Raw genomic sequence first — 22196 nt, 5'->3', positions numbered from 1 at the left:
CCATTTGTTATCTTGAACACTGACACTCTATAGATGAAGATATCAACATGAACCATAATTCACTTTAATTTAATCCACATTAAATGAGTTGTTAGAGGTGAATTTGACCCCTGGGCGTTGAGTTTGACGTGTACATTATTTGAAAACCTTTTCTGCGTCTCAGCTGAACTCGAGCCTTATGGTGTCACGATGGGGTGTTTTACCATATTGTTGGAATGCTGTACATTTTTTTGGACAGTCAAGATAAATTCAGGGCAAAATCTGGCTCATATCGTGTCATGTGATCAGGCCGTGAAGCGCTCTATGGGGATTTGAGTTCATCCCACATGCTGCTCTTTTCTTATTTCCATCCTGACATGGTGCTCATGGCCGTGATTGGTCAAAACTAAGTCTATATTCTGGCCAAATAAATTGAATAGAGTTCACCAGTTTTGCAATTATACAGAGCATTTAGGTCTAAATTTGTGAAAAAGAAATTGAGAAGTTTATAATAATAATAATGTGTAAGTGGCCTGTAAAGTTTATACACCATTTTGACCATGGATTTCAAACAATGGAGGTTGCAGCTTGTTAACCAACAAAACATCTGTGACGTCCAACTTTCCTGTCGCTTGGAATGACTTTCCCGCCTGAGAGGGCAGGACCTGTGATTCAGCTCAGCAGTGGAGATGGAAATAACTATTTTGTGTGAAGCAGGAGATTTTCCACAGCAGCACAACTATTTAAAATACAATTTCATTAGATGACACATTGGAAACACAGAGCTCGACACCCGCTATAATATACTACTTTTTGGTGTAGGCGGACAAGGACTAAGTCTATGGGAACTAGAACCACCAAGCTTCGCCTACGACCACACAACAGAGCATATACAGGTTTTTCTTGGCATCCGGTCATAATGTTAGTGATAACTACCTTTTACTAAGGTATTAACTATTTCAGGATCTTGATCATAAGCGAGGGAAGAGTTTGGATGGAGATCTGTGAGCATCTTCAGTAGGGCCGGGTGTCGCACTTCAGCTCTTTTTTGGCACCGACCGAAACAAAGACATGCTTCGTCTTTCAACGCCAAGCTCTGATACCCATGCTCGATGAAAACTTGATAATGTGTCAGAGGCCGTGAACTGTGTATTGTCAAAAATCTGGCGATACGTATCACGATACATGTGACGGTATGATACACTGTAGGAACATCGATATATTGTTTCTTTTAAAGCATTAAATTGAACAAAAACCCTCATAGCATTGTAACCATTAAATGATATTACATGCTTAACACCAGCCATGTTAGATACACATGAGTTACAGTCAGATGTAGCCACTGTCTCGTTTCTCGTTTGGTTTTGAAGCCAAAATGGGTCCAAACATCAGCTTTAAAAGCTGCTTTTGTGGCATTTCGTTTTCAGTCATCGATGCCATTTTTGTTGTTACTTTGGCGCCGAGGAAATGACGAATGTTGCCAACTAGTGGCAGGAGGTTTAATTGCAGCACACAAACTTAATAAATGCTGTAAATACTTGAGTTTTAATTGTAAAAAAAAAAATAGAATGATTGTCTCTTATACACAAACTATTGAAATATAAACCACAAAATAACTATACATTTTTCCTTTTTTAAATATATACTGTGCTATAGAATATTGATACAGTATCAGGAAAAAGACATATCGAGATACAGTATATCCTCATATCGATATTTTCCTACACTCATACTTTTTTATTTTCTATTAAGAAAAAAAGCCAAAAAATTCTACAGATTCTTAGGATGTGTAATACAATTTTTCTTTTTGTCACAAATAATCTTATAAAATTGGTTTTGAAAAAAATATTGTTCAGGAACCGGTGTCAGTGCTGGTATCGAAAATGTTCGATCCCACCTTTGGTCAAGAGCGCTGGAGCCGTGTCTTAGACAAGTCCAACTGGGAGAAAGTTCCTGGAATTCTCAAGGTTTTTCCTCGGAATAGCAGGAAGTCTTTGAAGGGATGAATCCCTGGACCACCTGATCTCGACTCAGCATCCACGTGGGCTGAACGGCGTCAGCTCATTTGAAACTTAGTCGGCGACTTCCAGTGTCTGTCGGGTCCCGGAGAGTCGCGTGACTGTAGTCGGGAACGGCGCGTTGGACCATCTGCCGGCCGAGACACTCGCCTCCCCTCATTGTCACGGTCGCACGTCGGCACCGAACACAAACCACGAAAACGTCTCTGTTGCTAAAAGCGGAGACGCTCGGGCTCGCCCACACACCACCTGTGAAGCGGCAGTCGCTGAATCCCGGCCGTCCATCCCTGAGTCTGCCACGGAGCCGTGGGTGAAGCATCGCTGCTTCAATAGAAGAGGCGGCAGATGATAGAGATCCTCTTTGAAGGGCGACCTCCGACCTTACGCGGCGGGCTCCCCAGGCTCGTTGCCAACACTTTACACCAATCTTTACTACTTCCCGCAGCTTAAAAAGAAGCACCTTTGTCCACTACTTCCTGTCTGTATTGACACTTCCTCCCCAAAACAAAGTGCATCTAGAGTTTTTTTTTTCCTCGTCATGCTATTCGTGGGCCGGTGTCAGAAGTGCTTCCTCATCCTCCGGCCCGGGTCAAGTTTAGCACCAAGAGATTCTCTCGAGTCCTTCCTGTTGTTCCAAGCGGCGGAGGATGGCGATGGTGCTGCGGTTTCCTCGCCGCCGCCCCCCAGCCTTCAGTACAATAGCGCCTCTCTGGATGACAGATGCTGTTTAACCCCGTGACCCCCCCGGCCGGGGCTGAGTGACAGGCCCCCGCGACCGCACCGATCCGGGAGCCACCTAGAGGACGAGAGTCGAAGAGCATGAATTAAGAGAGGAGGACGATGTCGTCGTCGTTGTCGGCGCCTTGGATCGCGTCCTGGTGAGAAAAGTATTGAGACAAATTGAGTCGTAAATCAGTGGGAGGAGTGAGACTTCGTCGAGCTTCATCCATCAACGCCTGCTTGACACGCGACGTGTCTCTGTCACGAGGGTCTGTTCAGTCCTGCAGAGGCAAAGTTTGGTCCACGTTTAATTCGATGCAATTATTAATTGAAATAAAAAATAATTATTAATATTTTTTCTTTAACTTTTTTTCTGGAAAAACAATCACACACTTTCTGACACAACATTTTTTAAAAATATATTTATATTTACTTAAATGTATTTGTGAGTGTGTTCATTGAAAAGTGTGCGTGTTTTACTTTTTTGATGATAAACATGTTTCTTGAAATTGATGTAAAACAGACCTGTGTAAAGTGTATTCATTGAGGAGTAAAACTACGAATTTCAATTTTATTGACAACAGTTTCAAATGAAGTGCCACTTATTGATTTGTTTAGAACAGTTTCCTTATTGTTTATAGTGTGTATATTTAAATAAAAAATTATATATTTCATCTTTGTTACATCCTCTTCTTAACATGTTTATATGCAAGTTTTCAATACATATTAAGCTTATTTTTAAAATTGTGTTAATTACGGCCCTGCCAAGTACAAAACTGTCTAAAGTATCAAATGTGTACCTTTTGGGAAATTTAGATTTGATGTAAACGAACGAAAAAAACATTTTAAATAACTTCAGATGCTTTTTTTTTTTCTACTTGAACTAAAAATGCGACGAGTGATTCCACTGTAAAAAACATCTGCTCATCTTCACACAGAACTTTGTTTTCGACTTCAATAACTGGTGAATCTAACGTTCCGGATCTTTCTGCCTTCACGTGAAGATGATGAGCTTCCTGCCGCATTGCTGAAGTCAGCACTTCTTAATTTGCCACAGGTGAAACAACATGAGTTCTCCTTTCATTATTCCCCGAGATACATTTTTTTTTTTAAGTCTCTTGTGTTAACTCTGAATTAGAAGGCGCTGCTTCTGTCGATGAATTTTGACTTTTTTCTTCGAGAACAGTTCAGTCCAGACTGTGACCCGGAGACTTCTCCTCTACCCTGTAATTTAGGCTGTTTCACAGCAAACATGGCTGCCATGGTTACAATTTGAATTACTTGTTTTTGTGTGAAATAATGATGCCACAGCCAGCCAGCTCAGTGCGACGTGGGCGGCTCCTCAACAAAAAAAAAAAAAAAAAAGACAAAGGTTTCCTCTGTTCCCTCCCCAAGTCTTGCCTGGAATACCTCCACATGTGGAAGACAAGTTCTCAGCCCGACCTGTCTCCTTAAAAAACAAAAGTGACACAGTCTATCGCTCGCTTTCGCTTCTCCCTTCCCCCCTCTGGAGAGATTCCAAATATATTCACACAGTCACACAAGACTTCTGCACCTTCTACCGATCCTTGTCCTGACCTGTCTCGGGCCTCAGCCCCGACGCCTCCTGCACGGCCGTGAAACCAAGATGATTGACAACAGAGGTGATTATTTTTTATTTATCCACAAGTCTTTTTTTTTTTCAAAGCTTCTGCTCTACACGTCATGTCTGGACGGTAGTTTATGGTCTGTCGTGTGGGGGCTTCGATTATATTCTCCAATAAACAGAAAATCATCTTTATTTTAGGAAGAAAATGTGGTTTATTCTCACTTTTTAGAAAAAAATCTTGGTCATTAAAAAAATCAAACTGAAGAGACGTAATTAAAATATGTTCAATATATATATATATCGATCTTATTCTATATTATTTAATAGAAAATGTATTGTTTAAAAAAAATCACCATTTTCCGAGTCTTTTTATGTTTCAAGCACTTCTGTCATTACCCGCTAGGGGGCACTGTGTATGTTTGGTAGAACCGCTAGAAGACAGAAAGTGGGTGTAAAAAAAAAAAAGAAGATTTCTCACACAGAATCCTCCCAGCATATATATGTAGTCCGTTTCGAGGAGGAACCCTGCTTTTGTGTTTGCTTAAATGTGTTAAGAGTTTTTGACGGATTATCCTTTTAAGTGTCTAAATTACAATTTGGTAAAGTAAGAACATTAACACTTTCTTTAAAAAAAAAAAACATGACATAAGAAACAGCCAGACATTCCAACAATCTATTTTTTATTATCTTTTAAACACGTGTTTTAATCTAAATTAAGCTAAAACACTTGACCTTAGGTGACCTCTCTCGGGCCGATCAGGCCGTGTTACCTCGATTCCTTCAGGTTTAAGTCTTAATGATCACACGGATGTGGTGTCGATTATTTGGAGTTATTTTACCACACGATTGTAAATCTCCTCCTGCGGGACGAAAACACAACATCCGGATCTATATATTTGTCACATTGATTTAGAGTCCTCGATACGGCGTCACCAGTCGCTGGAATCGTGTCGTATAAAATTGATCGAATAAGACAATATGGCTCATTTTCATCTTCAACATATTCATGATGTATGTGGGAAGCGATTGATTTGTCACGAAGAATCTCTGTCGCTGTTTGGTTTCAAACAATATGATGGGCCGTTTAATTTGGTCTTAACGGTGCCTTTAATGGCATTTTTGTAAACATTTGGAATCTATCTACTTATCAAAAACAACTTTTTTTGTAATATATATACTGACAATATATACAGAATTGACTCCTCTGGAATGTATTTTAAATCATTTTAAATTAAAAACAATACGATATAATAATATACTAAACCTTTACAAAAGTAGAGAACCATACTCGTACACGTCATAAAACTGTCATAGTATTCTTTAATATTTGCTCATTGTTAGTTTTATTTGATCAGGCTTTTCCTTGATTTTCTGGAACTCCTGTTGTGTTATCAGTTTTATCTTGACCTTTAAAGTATATACTTTATTGAATATTGTTTTGATTGTTTAAGCGCTTTGTGACCCTGGAAAAGCGCTATACAAATAAAAACGACTTACTAACAACGCCAAGCAAAAAAGTATTCTTCTCACTTTTGTTTTCTTCAAATGTTTTAGCATTAAGCTGTAACTATCTTAAATAATAAACATGAATATTAACTGAATGGTTAAGCAGACTTTAACTAAAACCTTTGATAAATAATAAAAGGGGATTTAATGAGGCGTTTTGCTGGGGTTCTTAACATCGACAGCTGCCCCCTTGACCTTGTTTCCTTATTCATAACAATAATAACAGTTCGTTTTATTTTAATTTGCACATAATATCATGAGTTTCCCATTAAAAGTTGCAACAATAAAATACAAATGATTTGCTGATTTAAAAATCTTTAAACAGAATTTAAAAAAAACACACACTTATTAACAAACCGGGAAACTTCGGTCGTTGTTTTTGTTCCTAGCTTAGCAACAGGGTTTGGTTTCGCCACCCAAACAATCCAAGTGTGTAAAACATATTTCCAGGGAAGAGCTTCTCGCTCCAGGGCTCGACCATCTTCGACTCCACGGACCACCTTAAAGTCGCTGGTCCCGCCCCCCTCGCGCTCTGATTGGCTGCGGCCCCGCGGATGGAAGCGGCTGCAGAAATGCAAAACTTGTTGCTCGGCGCTCAGGACGCACTGATCTCTCACGGCGCGGCGGAGCGGAGTGGAAGTGCGAGTCTGTCCTCCGCGAGCACACGCACGCAGATCCCCGCAGACGTGCTTCGATCACCGGCGGGATACACGCACTTTTTTCTTTTTTTTCTTTTTTTTTATCAAGGGAGGGGGGACCGGACCTTCCAGCAGCGGGGCGAGGATGCTGTCAAGCCGCCTGACGGAGGCGGAGAGCGGCTAGTGCGCTGCTCAGCTCCCCGGCACAGGCGCTCGTGGACTTCACCACATTTTCTTTTTCTTCTGTGGACTTTTTGTTGGCTGAATATTTCAAATAAAACGCATTTTTTTAGAAATCCTTTCACGAAGATTTATCTCCAAACATTCGGACTTTTTTTTATTTAAAAAAGGAGGAAAAAAAAATGTCCCTCCGGAACATTTGACTTGGAATTTCAACTACAAAATTGATCACTTTTTAAAAAACATTTGAGATGTTTTTGTTTGCACGGAGGCGACGCTCGCATAACTTTGGATTAATTTGTGCAGCAAGTTAATTTTTTTTTATTATAAAGAGAGAAAAAAAGGAGATTTTTGAACAAATTCTATCCGCTACAATGAGCAGTCGTCAGGTAAGTTTTTGATATTTTGAAACATTTCCAGACCACAAGTGTAAAAATGTAAGTGTTAATATTTTTCTCCCGATTTCTCTCTTTTTTGTTTTCTGGACAGAAGGACTGAGGTCTGGCAAACTTGCCATCATGTGGGATTGATTGCAGGAGAGTATGTTTAGGCTGGAGAAGTTTGGTTCTCAGATTAATAGCAGAACCTCTGGCCCGTCCGAGAGAAACATAAACCAACAGAGACTGAATATGGGCTCTCATTATAAAAGTCCCGGGTTTCACGCCGGAGGCCCCCCTGGACCCGTGGAACCGGGCATGGGCCCCATGAGTGACACACAGATACTCGGGCTCAACATGAACATGAACGGAGAGCAGTATGGAGGGTTCCATCCGCGGGGCCACTCAGACATGCATGCAGGTGGTGGACTTCAGCCGCAGCAGCAGCAGCAGCAGGGCTCCATGCATGGATTTTTTAACAACCAGCAACCTCATCAAGGACACCCACATGGCCATCAACCTCACCCCCACCCACATCACTTCAGTGGGAATTTTGGAGGGCCAGAACCCGGGTCGTCATGCCTGCACGGTGGCAGACTAATGGGCTATAACAACAATGCCATGGGACCACAGCAGAGCTTTGGGGAAGGTTTTGATCCACTAGCTGACGGACAAGTGGGTGATGGCTTTCCCCAGCAGCAGCAGCGGCATGGCAACATGCCTGATTTCCAACACCACGGGCCTCCAAACAATAACCATGCTGTTCCAGCACCATGTCTCCCCCTGGACCAGTCCCCTAACAGAGCAGCATCCTTCCATGGTCTCCCGTCATCTTCTTCATCATCCACCGACTCTCACAGCCTGGAGCCGAGGCGGCTTCCGAACCAGGGCGCCGTGGAGGGATTAGAATATAATTTTCCCAATGAGCCCCCATCTGGACATTTTGATGTACCTGTATTTTCCCCTTCAGAGTCTGAATCTCAACTCCCTCATTTCGGTCCAGGCCGACCGGTTCCGGGTGGGAATTTTCCCGGTAACACTGGCATGCCACGAGCCCAAGGTATGCCGGGCATCTCAAAGGGACAACAGCCACAACACGGAGTCTTTTTTGAGCGCTTTGGAAATGGCCGAAAGGTCCCGGTCGGAATGGAGCCGGGGGTCAATGTGAGACATCCTCTCATGCAGCAGCAGCAGCAACAGGCTGGACTGATAGCCAGACAGAACTCTTGTCCCCCTGGCCTCCCTAGACCCCCCCAGGCAGAGCCTGGCTCCACTAACCCCAACATTCTGGACGGAGGGGTCATGATGCCTGGCCAACACAACCAGTTTGAATATCCTATTCATAGACTGGAAAATAGAGGTTTGCACCCCTATGGGGACCCCATGTTTAATATGCAACAGCAAGCTCCTCTCCCCTCCCAACAACCCCCAAATCAGAGGCTGCAACACTTTGACTCTCCTTATATGAACATGGCAAAGAGGCCTAGATTCGACTTCCCCAATGCACATGGTGGTGAAGGTTGGTGTGGTGGCCTTGATAACCATCTTTCTCCTTCCGCTTATCCCGGACTGCCTGGAGAGTTCACCCCCCCAGTCAGTGAGGGTTTCCCCCCAGGTCCTCTTCAGCATTCAGGACCCGACCAGCAGTCTTTGCAGCAGCGTCAGAATGCAGCCATGATGATTAAACAGATGGCTTCTCGAAACCAGCAACAGCGGATGAGACAGCCAAGTTTGCAGCAGTTGGGTCATCATGGAGATGTTCCCCCTGGTCCCATGGGTCATGGAGGCTCGGTCGGAAACATGCCTCAACCGAACTTTGAAAGAGAAACTAGTGGCAGAATGCCTCCCATTGATGGACAAAATTCTCACGTAACTCAGGAGAACTCTTGGTTCCAAGGGTCTCACCCACCAGGAGAGATGATGTCACGACGTATGGGCGGAGCAGGTAGTGAGTCAGGGCCACACGACATGGGGCTCCAGCAAAATGGTGCTGGCATGATGTTTAGGCCAGGCATGGGCATGCAAGAACCTATGAGAATGCCTGCAGATGGGCACGTACAAGCGCTCCATTCGCCAGGAATGCACTCACAGTTCAGTGGAAACATGGGCAACCTATCACAGATGCAGTCTCCAGGAGCAGGCGGGGGCTCGGGGCATCCAAATGCACCAACAGAGAGGCGGCCAGCTGACTTCCCTGCGCCTCCAATGGGGGCACAACCGCCATTTCCCTATGGAGGAGCCAATCGTCCAGGTCCACCTCACAGTGGCCCCCAGGGTGTGAGCACCTCACCAGGGAACTACTCCACTCAGTCAGAGTTTTCCTCAGGCCAGCGGTCGTCTGTTAGCAAGCTCGGAGCCCTGTCTCTGGGGAATTTTAGCAAAACCAGCGCTAAAGACAGTGTTTTTGGCCAGAGCTGCCTGGCGGCCCTTTCTACAGCCTGCCAGAACATGATCGCTAGCCTAGGGGCCCCTAATCTCAACGTAACATTCAACAAGAAGAACCAAAATGAGGGCAAGAGAAAACTGAGTCAGACAGAGCAGGACATTAATAGCAGCACATCGAATGGTACTGGCAGTGCTGGTCCTGAATATTTTCAGAGCAGCACTTCCCAGAACAGCCAGATGCCTGGCACTGGGAATAGCAACACTAAGCCTGCAAGTCAAAGCCAGACGTTGCAGGGGGAAGCCAGTGCCCTCTCCCCAAATTACAACATGGACGCTACCCCGTGCAGTGACGGGAAGGCAACAACAGGGAGTGGGAGAGGGAGAGGGAGGAGAAAAAGAGACAGTGGACATGTGAGTCCAGGAATTTTTTTTTCCTCTGACAATGGCAACCCTGTTGTGAGTCCAGGCCAGCAGACCCCTTCGGCTGGTGTTGGGGAGAGGGGAGGGGGCACACCCCATGAAAAACACCTCCAGTCACCCTCATGGGGAAAAGGAGGAGACCTGATGTTAGGGGATCAAGCCGATCTAATGTCGTCTTTAGACAGCGGCATTCAAAGTGTCACCAAGTCCGACACTAGCTCGCCCAGGGTGGACTTCCCTGACGATGTCAGCACCCACTATGGCAACGAGGACGAGGTGTCCTCCAGCTCAGATGCGGGAGGGAACTCAGCCACAAAGCCGAACCGCAGCCCTATGATTTCCGGCTCACCTAACGTGCAAAGAGGTGAGCATGTTTTGATAAATGGACAAAAGCCCTTGGGCATGGGCATTAATAATCATACTACCTCTACACCGGACAGTTATGGACTCAATGCTGGTGGGGGCACCGGCAACGGTGGAGTGAGCCATCCGGGGACTCCAGGGGTTGAGCAGGTACGCACCCCCTCCAGCACCTCTGGTCAGGACGAAATCCATCCTCTGGAGATTCTGCAGGCCCAGATTCAGCTCCAGAGGCAGCAGTTCAGCATTTCCGAGGACCAACCCCTGGCCATTAAGAACGGCAAAAAAAACAGTGACTGTCCCGCACAGAACGGAGACAATGATCTGGCGAACTGCAGCCCTGACGCTGGGAAGAACTCAATGGGCTCTATTGACCTTGACACTCTCATGGCAGAGCAGCACGCCACCTGGTACGTGCCCAGCGACAAGGCCATGATGGATGGGTCGGAGGATGACAAGGCCATGGGACCCTGGGAGAAGAAGAGCCAAAACAGCAGTAAAGAAGGTAAGAGATGCTTTTCATTTGTCTTTTATTTCACTTTTAAATCAGTTGTTTTTATTGTTTAACTGCAACGTGGAAGGGAAAATGTTTTTTACATTTTTTAAATAAAATTAATTTAATTAATTAAATTTAACTTAAAATATCTTGTCAATTGGTATTGATTTAGTCACAAAAATGAATTTCTTAAAAGAAAAAAAAGGAGAAATCTATTCAAAACTCTCTTTTCTCTGCAAGTGAGCGCTTGTGTTCTCAGACTGTAGTCACTTCAGCAGAATACTCGGAGAAAAGTAAACATTTCCGGCGGTTCTTTATCTCGGTTTTCAGGGTGAACACCTCCAAAGACATGATTAATAGCGTTTTGAGGATATGCGTGCGCGCAGCGGGGGTCCCCTCGCTCCCTTGTTTGTTTTTGTTATTATCCTGGGATCAGTGGGACCGAGGGAAAATGGATCGACAGGATTACTCGGGTTAAATAGCAACACCAAACTATTACATAAATCGGATTTGTTAGTCGCTGTGTGTTATCAATGCTGCGGTATTTTTTATTTTTTATTTTTATTTATCTGCGATGAAAACGCTATTCTTTTTGTTCTAAAAGTTAAAAAAAAAGCGATTTTACTCCCTTTATTTGCTGTTTAATTAAATATTCATTTGATTTAATTAATTCAAATGATGTTTTTAATGTATAAAAAATAATATTAACACGCGCGCAGATACGTCACTTAATATGCGCTTTGAGTCTTATAAATCGGCTTTTTCTTCATAAATAAATTAATATAAATTAAGTAAACAACGAATAAATTAACGTCAATGTTTTTCGGGTTGAAGCGCCCGCGCGATCTTTTTTAAAATAATTTATTTAAAATAAAAGTGCGTGCCGTCTTTGTTCTGATCGGCGCGGGTGCACGGGGCCGCGGGGGCGCGCAGCGATCCCGTCTGGTCTCGCATTGTTTATGTGCGAGTGCGCAGTGGGTGTCGGGTAATATTACTCCCATTGTAACTTAGAGCCCTAATATCATTGAAGTCACTTAAATCAATAGATAAGTAGCACCACAGATTTTAGCCTCGAGCAAACACACACACACACACACACACTGTGTCTCTGAGTGTGTGTGTGTGTGTTACTGTTTAATCGAAATAAATCTTCATGCAAAAATACTTTTCTTTAATTTACACATTAATGTGATTTAAATTATTAATTTGACATTTTAAATAACATTAGAATATATATATTGGTAATTAAAGTGTTATTAAAACACCTCCACATGGCAAACCATTTGAAAGTATTTTAAAAAGAAATGCATTTCTTGTCTTCCTCCCTCCTCCGTCTCCTCGGCTCGGCTCAGCAGCGATCGATAGCTAGTTAGCACAAATCACGGCTCCTGACACTTTCTCATTTGAGTGCTTCAGACAGCAGAGATGAAAAAGGGTGGAGGTGTGTTCGGGAGGGGTGGAGGATTTGGAGATTGAATCTGATGCCTGGGCTACACAGAAGGGAGCAAAATAACATAATAATTTAAGATAAGTCATTGCCCACGGTGAAGTTCCTTCATCCCAGCGGCTTTTTCTCACCAGAGGTCTCGTTTCATCATCACTCGTGTCTGAAAGGATCACATTCATTCCATGGCAGTTTTTGTTTCGTAATGTCTGTGTGTTCGTGTGTGTGTGTATTTATATCTATCTTTTTAAGATTAAATATATTATGTTTAATACAGATTTTATGTGTGATTTCATTAAATCATGTTTTATTTTTTAAACGTGCTCTCGAGAAAACACCAAAAGGTCATTTTGAATTATGTAATTAAAAAAATTGTTTTCTAAATGTTTGATCCATTAAAAATGTAAATCTTTACTCTAGGTTAGAAACGTTTTTTTGTGGTAATGTGAAATATAAATGCATAAAAGTGGATGCACATGTTATCATTCTGAATAGATTCTTTTAGTTTATTCTTTATTTCTTTAATTAAAAAAAATACAACTCTGCCATTAAATACTAATAAACTAGTGAAAAGAACACGTTTGCATTCGGATATTAAATAAAATAAAGCGTGTTTTTAAAGTGTTCATGTGGATTAAAAAGCATAACTAAATTAAAATGAATTATAATTTAGTTTAGTAAGAAAACACTTGAATCGTAGCAGATGTGTTTCAATCGCATGTGTTTGGAGAGCGAGAGGCGTCTGTTGATAGAATCTCCTTCAGACACAGAAGAACATTTTTCTCGCTCTTCCTCTTTTCCCTTCTGCTGTGTATATATCTCGAAGCTGACGGTTTATTTGGAAACTCATGCAAAGTCCTGATAACAGGGGGCAGGAAGTGATTCGGTTATTTTTATTTTTCACTCTGTTTGTTCCACACGTTCTCTTCATTTTCAGCTTAAAAACAAAAAAAAACCCACCACAGTTTGTTGACCCTCTGGAATAGTTTCTCTGTGATTAATCAGTCCCAAACCCGCTCTGATAGTGATCAAGTCTCGGCGGTTGTGACAGCTTTGAAACGAGGGGGGGAACTTACATCTTATCATACCTGCTCCAAAGCACTTTAATCGCCACAGCGAGCCGTATTGATATTCCACCGCAGAGATCCGTCCTGTGAGACTACCTGCCTTTGACATTTTCTCTCTATGACAACACGCCGGCGAATCACGCCGGTAATTTCTATTTCCGTGCGCTGAAGGAAAAAGAAGAAAGTGACTGGCACATGCTTGCATGTGGATAAAAACAGCTCGGGGCAGTGTGTGTTCTTTACCTGTCATTACAAGGTGTTTCATATCAAAACTCCTTCTTGAGCAACACACACTCTCAGCCACACACACATGAGTGATAATCATCATGATAATCATAGCAATTAGTCCTGGTTATATTATTTCCCAAACTTATCGTTTATCTTCAGGCTGTCAAATCGTCTTGGATGGAGTCGCCCCGGTTGTTCCAAACTTTATCTGTCAGGTCAATAATATATGAGTCATGTTGTGGTTGTTGTAAAATCGCTCGTTTGATTGACAGTTGTGCCAGAAGAAGTTAGTTAGAAATAACACCTTTAAAAAAAAAAAAAAAAAAGCTTTATTACACACTTGTATTACACATCTTTAACCACTTAGCTAGCTTTAAATATACAGATTAATATAAACATATAAACATTTTATAGTATTTTCTTCTATTAAATAAGACAAAAGTACATTTAAAAAAAGTTGATAGTGATAAAAAACTTCTCTCAGAACTTGCCAGTATAACTTCTGTGTGAATACATTTGAAAATACTAATAAATGTACTTTTACTTCTGAGCTGAGACAGAGAGAAAAAAAAAAGGGTGGAGTGAGGGGCGGAAGAAGGGACTTCATTTAGTCAGTTAAGTTGTTAAGTTACTTTTTTGGTTCTACTTTTAGCGTCATTTTGTTCACTTGAGAGGCTTAAAATGATAGTTTTAATTTATATTCTTGTTGAACTGAGTTTGGTTTTGAGGTTTGAGGCAAATTAATGGAAAAAAAAATTACACAATTTTGTGGAAGTTTGGAGTCATATCAGTCATGATCAGGATCTTGCACTTAAGAACACGTCGAGTCACGTGACCTCTTCCTTCCATCCACGTACGGCGACGTATGCATCATGAGCGGCGTGAGGGACGGTTTGCGACCGTGATGTGAACGAAACGCTCGATCAGGTCCTCAAGTTCCCAGCGATCCTTCCAGGCCTGAAGGCTGCGAGTGTGTGTGTGTGTGTGTGTGTGTGTGTGTGTGTGTGTGTGTGTGTGTGTGTGTGTGTGTGTGTGTGTGTGTGTGTGTGTGCAGCGGATGGGAATGGGTGTGTATCGGGAGAACGCTGAAGGCGATGCCTGCCCGGACAAGTTATTTTCTTCTCCTCTCCACTCTTCGTGTCCGAGGCCCCCGAAAAAAAAACAGAGTGGAAATTTAAACCAAAATAACCTCTTTGCCCTTTGCAGAGAGCCGCGGCCCTCTGATCCCCCCCCTGATCCCCTCCATGTCCCGAAAGGTCAGATCTGAGTCTCATAAATTCCATCATTCCCTCCATCTATTCCCGCCATCACAGGTGTTTTTTCGCGGCATTCCAGGACTATTATCTTTTTACTTTTTCTGCTGACAAAGACGGGGTCCTCGCGCGAGGGCCGGAGCGCTAGTTGTTATGCTAAAGGAATCTGACCTGATGTCACACACTGTCATAGGAGCGCGGGCCTTCGGGTGTTTTTGTCAGCGAGCGCAGCCTTCTGATTGGGCTGGTTTGTGTTCAGTGAGGATGGGGGTCGCGGCCTTGGGTGCACCGGGGTCGGAGGTGAAGTGTCGTCATGGAAGTCGAGCTTGGGATAGAGAAAAGGGGGCAGAGATGTTGCCACATGAGATTCCTGAGCCTGGGAAATCAATGTGACAGTTGGAAAAAAAATACACTTCTTTTTTTTGCTTTATGTTCTTTTTTTCTTCCGCTCTTTTGATGCTTTCCTTCATCTAAATCACGAGGTTGGATAACTACCGTCAGCTCTTTAATTGTTGCAGTTCATTTTGAGACTTGAAATTAAGTTTAAAGTCTTAAAACACAATAAAGTTTCCTTTAATTTATTACTGGGTAGATGAGATCAATGTTGTCTTAGCAATAAAACTGATCATGTAGTTCACCTGTTTTTAATTCAATGATTCATTACCAGCTCAACTCTAAACACAACTTGGTGAAGTTCTTTATTCTTTTTCTCTTCCAAAAAAAAAGGTGAAATTGAAATAAAAATATAACTAACTTGAGTGTTAAACAATCACATTATACTGTTAATATTAATATGTGTTTTTTTTGTGTGTTTATTTTACCATACAATGTATTTAAAATATTACAAAAGCTTACTACCGCTTTTTTTCCGTCCCTTCTGTTTTCTGAGTGATGGTCACTGTATACAAAGTGGCCCCTCGGGAAGTGTTTATTGCCCACCTATGGTCTAGAACAGTGGTCCTCCGGGGACACCAGTACTGGTCCCTGATGTGTTTGTTACAGCAAGTTAAAAAAACATTTGTGCATAATGTATATTATTTTGAAAAAAAAGATGTTATTTTTTCTGAAAGATGATTTGCTTGTGACTCTTGTTACAGTTACTAAAAAATTAAACCCGTAAACTAGTAAAGATTGGTGAAACACAAGCTATTTATGATGTATTTATAGTGTATTTTAAGTATCTATTGAGTTGTCTCTCTATTATATGACACAAGTTATACAATTAAAAAAAAAAATAAGACTGTGTTTGTACAGAGCTATAGTCGTAGCTTGATATCTATGTCTTTTTAGTTATAGTAACATTCACTTTTCTTAAATAAACACATATAGAATAGTCACAACCCATAAAAACCTTCTTTGTCTCCAGATCCAATGAAATACTTAAACAATATCTTCTCTTTCGGTCCTTTTATAGCAGATTTTCTCCTTGTAAAGAGTTTGAAGAAGTCAAATAAAGTGTCGATTTATTGTCTTTCACTTTAAAAAGAAGCAGCAAAAAGGTGATATTCTTTTTATTGCCTACACGTATTGGAAACATCTCAAAAATCTGTCTGTTCACCTGTGTAGCTGGGAATCTTCTGCGCAGTGACGCGTGAACCGTCATCTCGAGCGACACGTCGGTGTCATCCCGACGTGAGCCGCTCCTCAAAAAAGCTCATGGCAGTCAATCGTGTGGAGACGAAACCAAAAAAAAAAAACCCCGCTGCGTCTGAGCGCCGCTAACAAAGTGCAGCATTTGCCGTGAAACGAGCGAGCGATACCGGCAACATCAAGCCGAATCGTGTGTTTACTTTCAGCGTGTCACCGGCGTAATGTTCTCCGTCTGTAATGTGGTTAAGGTTATTTAGGAGTGTTTGTGGCGGAGCGCAGCTGTTACTGTTCTCCTTTTTTTTTATTAGGTATTTCCCCCTTCGCTTGTTGACGCCGAGCACTTGTTCCCTCAGATGAATAGGCTATTATTGAGATATTACCGTGGATATGAGCTCCGTGTTAGTCTGCGAGCAGCCATAACAAGATGGATCTTAATAGGAGAGAGAGAGAGAGAGGGAGAAAAAAAAGAAGATTCCTCCTCTTGTAAAATGTCATGGTGATTTGGGATTTGTGTGATGTGGAATTTCACACTCGCGTTTCCACTTGTGATCGAACATGGCTCCGTGGATAATGCTCTCGATTTAAGTGCAGGGTCTTGATTTCGGTAAAAAATCGCAGCTCTCTCAGATTGCCCCCCCCCCCCCCCCCCCCTCGACCCCCCGCAGCTATCTGGTATAATGCAGGCTAATATCATAATCCCACGCTGGTCAAGTGTGAGCGTCTCTGCCGTTACGACTGGTCTAATAGAATGTAATTACACGCAGAGACGTGATGGATTCTCTCTAGAAACAAAAGACGTCCTCGTCGCCCATTCAAGCTGGAGGCTGATGAAGATTTTTTTTTTTTACTTTTAAACCCTTATTTAAGAATCATTTAGCAATTAGCCACGGCTAGTTAAGCATTCTACTGTTTCAGTTATTGATAAAACGAATAAAAAAATCCAAATAAAGTTCGACAAATGTGATTATTGGATATTATTTATCACTTAATGTCTGTTTAAACAGTGAAGAAGAATCAGAAATCTGTGAGTATCTCACAGATTAAAATATTAAATAGCATTTTTAAGTATTAAAAAAGGTTTATACTTATCGTCCTTCAAAATAACGTTTAGTAAACAATTAATAGTTGTGTTAATTTCAAAGAAAATAGCGTTTTAAAGAGTTAGAAATATCATAATGTCTTTTAAGAAAGTTTAATTGTAATAAAAAACGGCCTTTGATACTTTTCCCAACCTTCAAAATAAAGTTTGATTAACAAGCAAATTGTTGTTTACAATATTCACAGATATATCACAGATTTTAGAAGGTTGGCAAATTCAATAGTTTATCAAAAATACCTTCACAATAACTCAATTTTCAAAATAAAGATTCAGAAATCTCACAAAATCTCAGAGAAAAACATTTAAGAAAGTTTAATAGATAAAGACACAGCTTTTGATAATCACACAACTTTCAAAATAAAGTGAATTAAACATGATGAATGTTTTGTTTATTACAAAAAACATGTTTTAAGAGTCAGAAATCTCACAATCTCACAGATGTAAAGACTTTAAGCGAGTTAAATAATTGAAAAAATAGCCTCTTACACTCACACAACCTTCAAAATAAAGTTCAGAAGAAAACTTACCCATAATGCTATGAATTGAACACATTTTGTGGTTAACACAAAAGTGCTTTATTTTGAAAGTTATTATGTGTGTGATAAACATGATAACTTGACTGGATCACCATGATCTTAGAGAAGTGAGCATATTGTGTTTGTGTGTGTTTGTGTGTGTGTGTGTGCTAGATATTAAAAAAAAAGAAGTGTCTTTTTGATTCTGTTTTGGCCTCATTAATAAACAACCACCCGCAGCGTGTGCGACGGCACGAGAAACATCCAAAGACCACGACAATGGGCGAAAAACATCTGTAGTGTGTGTAATCACACACGTGTGCTGTGGGTCTGCATGATCATGTGTGTGTGTGCGCGAAACGCATCCGCGTGAGTGTGTATCTGGAGCAGCAGCTGAAGGCTGGTGGTGCGATGCGCGGCAGCGGCGGCGGCGCTACTGTTGTGCGGCATGTTGTTGTTGTGTGTTTGTTGGCCCGGCGTGTTGTCAGTTCGCTGTGTGTCAGCGGCGAGCCGGGGGAACGCTTGGCTGCATATTCAGGCCGGTGCGGACCCTGCTGTGCCCGGGCTAGCATGAGCTGCCGGCGGGTGCTGGAGGGCAGGAGGATGGAGGGCGAGGCGGGCGGAGGGAGGCGATAGAGGGGTCGGGGGGGGGGGTGTGTGTGTGTATAAGAGGTGTATCACTGGACCCTCTGGCAAACGTTGGGTCTTGTCACAATCCCTCATCCGAAACCCTCATTTTTTGGTCCCTCGACACACATGCGAGGTAGACGAGAGGAAAGTCACAAAAAGTGGCAGACACAACACAAACAACAGGAGTCGTGGCTGCTTGACCTTTTACAAAAACCCCCCCTCGCCCCCCCTCCATACTTTTCCATCCCAGTGGCCGGGGGGCGACACCGTGGTGCCGCCTGCCCACACCGTGATCTTCCAGCACTGTCACCTCCGCCCTCTGGGTTTTCCTGGCTAGAAAAACCGGACTAAAATTTAAGAGCCGAGGATTCTTCCTCTTGCACCAGAGGTCCTGAAAAACTTGAACGATTCGCCTTTAATCCGTTTTGATAGTACCCCCCCCCCCCACCACCCCCCCTTGAATTAATTGTTCCAGAATGTGGGAGGAAGTTGACACAGTGGATCATGTCAGTGACACAGCGGCTCCAGAAGTCTTTGTTTTGACTCCATGTCACAGATTTAATTCCTGGTGCGAACAAGAGGTTGTTTTTTTTTTCTTTCATGTGTTTCGACTCCGGGGTCTTGAACCGGGGGTCTCCTCGTCACACCCGCGGTTGACACGGAGCATCAGTTGTTGTTTTTTTGGGCTTTTCTATCGCAGCCTCTCCCTCTTCCGCTGACACGTGTAACTCAGCTTGTCACTGCCGTTCCTGTGCTTGTCTGCGACCGTGAAGACCGGCCTCTTTTGTGGAGGAAGACGATGATTCTCGAGCATCTGTGCGACGCAGGGCACGAGACGGTTGCTCGTCGGAGAATAATCGGACTGATGTTCGCCAAAAAAAAGGAATCACTAACACTTCACATGCGCTTCCTTTGTGCTGTGAGCGCGCTTGGAGGCAAAACCCAAAGCACACAATGCAACACCGGTGTCAAAACACGTCGTCCTCTATTATCTCTTCCCCCCCTTTTTTTTTTTTTTTTAGATATTTCACTCGGAAACTTTCTTGATTTACATCCCATAGCGACTTGAGTTGGAGTCTATGTTTGCCATTTTGTTTAACAAAATAAACCACAACACACTGGTAATGAATGACATTTTCTTTCCATGTCGCATGAAAACTTGGTTCAAACTTTTTAATTTCACTGACACAACAGACTTTTGCTCACTCTCTTAGAATGTGGGTGTTTGTTGGTCAGCTCGTAGTTCATCGATGCCAAGACTACACGGACAGAACTTGTAACCAATGCATTAGTCTTTAAAATGCCAGCATAAGATCCTTTTAAAGCCAAATAAACATCAATTAAAAATGCAGGATTTCTAGGTCTAGACCAGGGTTGTGTGATCACATTTCCTCAGGGGCCACATTATATACCGTTATATGGGTTGAGAAGTCAAAAGAAGAAAGGGATAAATAAAGAATATTTTTAATTTAAAGATTCTCATAAGAAAGTTGCACTACTATGCCATGAAAGCTATATATTATTTAATTTTTCTATACCTTTATTTAATAATATAATAGGAAAATATAAACTAATGCCCATAAAAATGACAAATAAAAGAAAGAAAAGGTCTTTAAAAATACAGTAAAACTAGTCAAAACGATAGTTAGAAAGCCATTGGAAATATTGCTAAATGGTCAGTTTTACAGTCTTATTTTTGATGTGTCGGGCTGAACTTTGCCCGGATCTGGTCTAGACATTCAGGCGAAGATCCCATGTGTGTGTTTCTTTGTGTGTAAATGTGTGTTTGTGTCGCCAATCTTTGAAATGGATTTTGGTTCAGCCGTTTGATTAGAGACGCCACACCTTGGTGACACCGGGGGGGTCGATACCGCAGCACGGCCATTATGCCAGTAAATTGGGTCAAATAGGGTTAAAGGGCAGTTTCCTCGGTCAGGTCCTGATCTCTGATCTGGGTGGGGGGGGGGAGGTCACAGAAGGGCATTTCCAGATTTACATGCTTGACTTGGGAGTAGATCCACGTGTGCGAGGGCGGCTTCTTCTTAGTGGTAATTGGTTTCACGGCCCAGGTTTTTTCGAGCGGGACGTGAAACATGACGCTGGTTTAATTTAAAGACGTACCTGGGATGATTCTGGGTTAACTCTTCCCTCTCTCTTTTCCCCAGAATCGGACTTGTCTCAGAGCAAGACCGGAGCCGGCGGCGCCGGAGGGGCGGCGGGCGGCGGCGGCGGGAACCACCTGCAGTGCCTGTCCGTCCACTGCACGGACGAGCTGGGGGACAGCAAGGGCCGAGGGGGCCCGGTGTCCTCGTGGCGCTCGCTCCACTCCGACATCTCCAACCGGTTCGGGACGTTCGTGGCGGCGCTGACTTGAATGAACGGCGGCGGCGGCGGCGAGAGAGAGAGAGAGACGGCGAAGAGAATAGAAAAAGCTTGAGAGACTCGTGATGATGATGAAGAGTGATGGCAGCGAGGAGGTGGAGGTGAGGCAACTGTGAGCACCTCTTGCCTGTTCAGGGAGAGAAAGACATTTATATTCATAAATGCACACACACACACCTACACACACACACACTTGTACACACATGGACAGCATCTCCCCCCGCTTACAAATGCAGTCACACTCTCGCCCACTCAGTGCTGGACAATGCGGCGTGGGCTCCACTCAACCATATCTGGAAAAAAAAAAAAACCTCAAATCTATATATATTTTTTTCTTTCTTTTTTTTTTTTTTTTGGAAGAAAATTAAAGAAATGTCAAGAGATGAAGCAAGATGAATTCAGTTACCAATGGCTGTGATGGTTGAGCAAGGTTGAGCCTTAAGAGCCACTCATTTTAAAAGGAAATAAAAGTGTCTGAAAGGTGGAAAAAATACTTAATTATTTGATCAATTTGGAATAAAGTCTATTGAATTTAATTTGGAATAACATTTTACACACTTAAAAAGAGACCTGATAAAGTTTCTGGTTATGAATGTAACTTTTCTTTTTTTTTATAATTCGATGCTCGCACGTCCGCCTGTAAACAATTCAGCCACTGGCAACTGAAACGTTTGTTAATAAAGGGAATTGAAAAAAAAAAGACTATTGGTATTGCACATGTATAATAGAGAAATTGCTGTGTGTTAGGCAATCTTGTAATCTTTAAATAAAGCTTCTGTTGAATTTCTGAAACAATAGATGGAGGACTGTGACGGCAATTTATGAACTCATTCTGTTTGTTTTTTTTGTTTACCTTTTTTTTTTTTTCTTTTTTTTTTTTTAAATAATAAGTAAAGTGCAGTCGTCTGTTTTCCTGCATATTGTATATATCTGTATATGTTTTATTGAGTAACTAAATAACAATAAATATGACGTTAAAGGTACGGCTTGTTGGTTGTTTTTCGCACGAGCTTTTCTCACAGTTCTATGAGGAATGTTGTTTGTGCCCGGAGGATCGTCAGTCACTTAAAAAGGAAAAAAAAGATACCTACAGTATATTCCAAGTGACAGATGTGACAAGGAAGTGGTGAACTGATCCAGGATGGCTGACAGCGCGCAGGAACCCGCAGCATCACAGGACGAGAGGCAACTTCACAAGGAGACGGAAACGTGGCTTCCTGCTGGATTAGGAGGCTGAGATGATTAGCTGCACACACGCGGGATTATTATTTCACTTGTAAACAAATGTGCGGTGATTAATATTTTAGGATTCTGATGAGGA

The 22196-nt window shown here is 42.4% G+C and overlaps 1 protein-coding gene across 1 annotated transcript; it reads left to right on the top strand.

Moving 5' to 3' along the window:
• The first annotated feature begins 6387 nt into the window (after window positions 1-6387).
• On the top strand, window positions 6388-21858 carry LOC148088215 (transcriptional activator MN1-like). The gene is made up of 3 exons (XM_087794950.1): window positions 6388-7018; window positions 7119-10676; window positions 20659-21858. Exons 2-3 carry the CDS (start codon window positions 7172-7174, stop codon window positions 20865-20867), a joined length of 3714 nt encoding a protein of 1237 aa, XP_087651076.1. The 5' UTR covers window positions 6388-7018; window positions 7119-7171; the 3' UTR covers window positions 20868-21858.
• Window positions 21859-22196: the final 338 nt, after the last annotated feature.

Source organism: Callionymus lyra, chromosome 1 (genome assembly GCF_982586985.1).
Source record: "Callionymus lyra chromosome 1, fCalLyr1.hap1.1, whole genome shotgun sequence".
NCBI lineage: Eukaryota > Metazoa > Chordata > Actinopteri > Syngnathiformes > Callionymidae > Callionymus > Callionymus lyra.
Note: the sequence above shows the minus strand (reverse complement) of the source record. Positions and strands in the feature narration are given on the sequence as shown.

Excerpts from the sequence above, each read along its gene's own strand:
- LOC148088215 (XM_087794950.1), top strand. The coding sequence starts at position 7,172 with ATGTTTAGGCTGGAGAAGTTTGGTTCTCAGATTAATAGCAGAACCTCT. Across the intron at positions 10,677-20,658 it reads CCAAAACAGCAGTAAAGAAG|AATCGGACTTGTCTCAGAGC; the intron begins GTAAGAGATGCT and ends TCTTTTCCCCAG.